At 56.6% G+C, this 3,231-nt stretch overlaps 1 protein-coding gene across 1 annotated transcript; it reads right to left on the minus strand.

The window, feature by feature from the left end:
- Positions 1-1,519: 1,519 nt before the first annotated feature.
- Positions 1,520-2,491, minus strand: LOC139042264 (pro-neuregulin-2, membrane-bound isoform-like). Its single transcript, XM_070499861.1, has one exon. It carries the CDS (start codon positions 2,378-2,380, stop codon positions 1,553-1,555), a length of 828 nt encoding a protein of 275 aa, XP_070355962.1. The 5' UTR covers positions 2,381-2,491; the 3' UTR covers positions 1,520-1,552.
- Positions 2,492-3,231: the final 740 nt, after the last annotated feature.

Genomic DNA, 3,231 nt, shown 5'->3' on the forward strand with positions numbered 1-3,231 from the left:
TGCTAATCTAGTAACACACCCCCAGTCCTAGGCATCCTTGCCAACTGCCTTCCCCCTTATATTAACTTCCACTATGTATAAGGAATGATTCACAACTCACTGGTTTGGGGTAAAGGCGAAATCCTTCCTGAATTACATATAAGACATGTGAAAATGGGACAATGTTTCGGCTTAAAAGGTTTGTTTCAGATTCTATAACAGAATAACATATGCTGCAGTACGATGGGGTTGAGCTTTTGTGCTCCCTAATAAAACAGCTCCCAGCAGAGTGTTTCCCGTGTTTTACAGTGACATCTATCAGCCAGACCCGGGGAATCCCAACGTCACTCAGCTTTCTTCAGCACCACTGTCTGAGAACAGCTTCTGTCCACAGAGCGGTGCAATCTTCACAGGTCTCTGGCACACAAAGTGCATTGTTAAAATAAGGAAATGGTGGATGAGCAATGCTCTTTCCTGTCATTAAAACCAAACTGTTAGGTATTAATTAACTGCAGGATATAAACACCACGAATGCCAATCCGAAATTTAAATAACTGGCCATCATCAAATACAAATTTAAAAGAATGGACACATTTTGCATCACAGGTAGGCTGAGTGTGGCATGGTGCTGAGTTTTGTAAAAATTCAATTAACCCAACCATCTATTAGACAGATACAGAGACCTAGGGAAAAAGCTATTATGCATGTTAGAATTTGTAATGTGTAATCACGTTAATTTACGGTTTGAGAAGAAATCCTGCTACGTTTTAGTGATCATATGGTAATCAGCAAATTATACAGATATTTAGAACCTAGAAATTATTTATGAATGGCATAAATGTAATGCTACCTCAGAAATGCAATTAGATTATCAGCTAATTTCTCAGACCTGATAATGTTAAGGAGATCTGGGAAGCATACTTCTCAGTGGTAAAATCGAAAAAGGTCTGGGAAATCGATTGCTAAACTTATCTTCCGAAATTCTTCTTCAGGGCCTACAAGTGAAGCTCCATAATTACGCTCATCTGTTCTGATTCACTGATGTGCCAAAACATACTCCAAACCAAAATATTGTGAGAACAAAAATTCTTGAGATGATTTCACCAAAAAAAAAACCCCAACTTTATACTTCTCACATACACTTACTCACAAGGTACAGACTGCATCTATCTGTTGGACATTGAGTTCGCCAAAACCTTTCCTTGTTGAGGCCCCACAGACAAAAAAAAAAAAAACCCTGACCATCTGCACACTCAGGACTCAAAGGGAAGGGAAGGCGTTAAAATCCTGTCGGACTCACCCTCCCTCCTTCAAAGGCAAAGCCCCACACGGCGGCCCATAACCAGCAACTCCTAACGCAAGCCAAGTTCCACAACGCACTTGCAAGAAAGCAGCCGGCCCATTTCCATTCCACTTGGTGAACCAAACCCCAAGGGATTAAAAAGTTTCAGGCGGCCCCAACTGAGGACCTGGGCTTTCACCAATGGCAAAGCCTGGAACACAGGAAACTGGAGCAGGCGCTGCCTGTGGAATCCAATCCGCGAAACCTCCCTCTCGGAGGATCGCTCAGAGTCTACAACCTCGAACTAAACTCCTCCGAACGCATCTGCTCAGCAGCCGTCGAGCCCCGGGGGCCGCCGCGCCCCGGGAATGCGCCCCCCGCGGCCGGCCCGCGCACGCCCCCGGGGGCGAGGAACTTACCGCACCGCTTGCACAGCACCCGGCTGACCTCCTTCTTGAGGTTCCGGCCCGTCTCGAGAGGGGGGAAAGATGCTCGGAAAGCGGCCGGCGCCCGGCTGCTGCTGTTGGCATCGGGCTCCATGAAGAAGATGTACCTGCTGTCCTCTTTGAGCCTCCCGCAGGACGGGAACGCGGGGTGGCCCCAGGCCCCCAGGCGCACGGTGAGCAGCGAGTCCTTCTTCAAGCCCCCGGCTTTGACCGCCCACACCTGGTGCACCTTCACCAGATAGGGCGCCTCGTCCCCGGGCTCGCCGGCGCCGGGCGCCAGGGCCGTGGGCCAGGAGGGCACGGTCCCGTTGGCGGTGGGCAGCAGGTCCCGGGCGGGCGGCTTGCGCTCACCTCCCCACGCCCCTGCCTCGCCCGCCGCCGCCTTCCTGTCGAGTGCCCCCTGCTGCCGCCGCGGTGGCTGCACCTTTCCCTCGATCACCACCGCGGCGCGCTGAGCCAGCTCCTGCACCGAGCCCACGCTGGGCGGGGACGAGTAGCACACCGAGGCCCCCGCGGGAGCCGCCTCGTCGCCGGCGGCCGCCCCCGGCGCCAGGGCCGCGGCGCACAGCAGCAGCAGCGGCAGCAGCGGCGGCGGCGAGCGGGCGGCGGGGCCGGGGCGCGGGGCCCGAGGGCCGGCACTCCCGGAGCGGCGCGGGGCGCGTCGCCATCTCATGGTGCGAGGTGCGTGCGGGCTGCTGGCTGTCGGTTCGGACTCTGCCTCGCTCTCTCGCGCTGCCTCCCTTTTCCTCTCTCCTCCTCCCCCCAACACCACTCCTCCTTCCCCCCTTACCCTCCTCCTTTTATTTATTTATTGGGGGGGGGGGGGTGTAGGAGAGTTGTTTATGGGAGGAGGAGGAGGAGGAAGGGAGGGAAGAGGTGGGTGGAACCACAGAAAGGCGAAGAGGTATAAGAGCAAAAAAAAAAAAAAGAAATTGAAGCAAAATAGAAAAGCAAAAAAAAAAGCCGCTGCCACCGCCTCGGTTGCTGGGAGTGACAGGTCCTCCCGGCGCCGCCGCCGCTGCGCCCGAGCCCTGCTGTCGGGGCTGCTGTCACCGGAGGAGGACGTGGAGGTGGAGGAGCTGCTCAGCGGGTAGCAGTCCTTTGTGTGAAGTGATGCTGCGGCGGCTGCTGAGGCTGCGAGCGAGCGGCTGGGCGAGCGCGCGAGGGAGAGAGCCCTGGAGGCGGAGTTGCGTGCCTGGAAATCGCTGGGTGGCCGCGGCGGCGGCGGCAGCGCCCTGCGCCTCGCCGGCCTGTTTACCTGGGGTGCGAACTCGCCCCGCGCCTGCCTTCCCCATGCTGGTTCCGGAGCCCGGCCGGGGAGTTGGTCCTCCGTGGTCTTCCCTTCCGCGCGCGCCTCCTCCCTCCGTGTCGCCCGGATTGCTGCAATGGGAGGCCGGGCGGCAAACCGGCTGCAGTCCGAGTGGGCTGCGGAGATTTACTGGGGAGTGAGAGGTGACGCTTCAGTAATCAGGGACCTGTTAGCCGGCGCAGGACGCCCAAACGCGGGGGGAAGGCAGGCCGAGA

Source organism: Equus asinus, chromosome 27 (assembly GCF_041296235.1).
Source record: "Equus asinus isolate D_3611 breed Donkey chromosome 27, EquAss-T2T_v2, whole genome shotgun sequence".
Lineage (NCBI taxonomy): Eukaryota > Metazoa > Chordata > Mammalia > Perissodactyla > Equidae > Equus > Equus asinus.

What these genes read in the sequence shown, in the direction of transcription:
- LOC139042264 (XM_070499861.1), bottom strand. Translation starts at nt 2,380, where the DNA reads ATGAGATGGCGACGCGCCCCGCGCCGCTCCGGGAGTGCCGGCCCTCGG.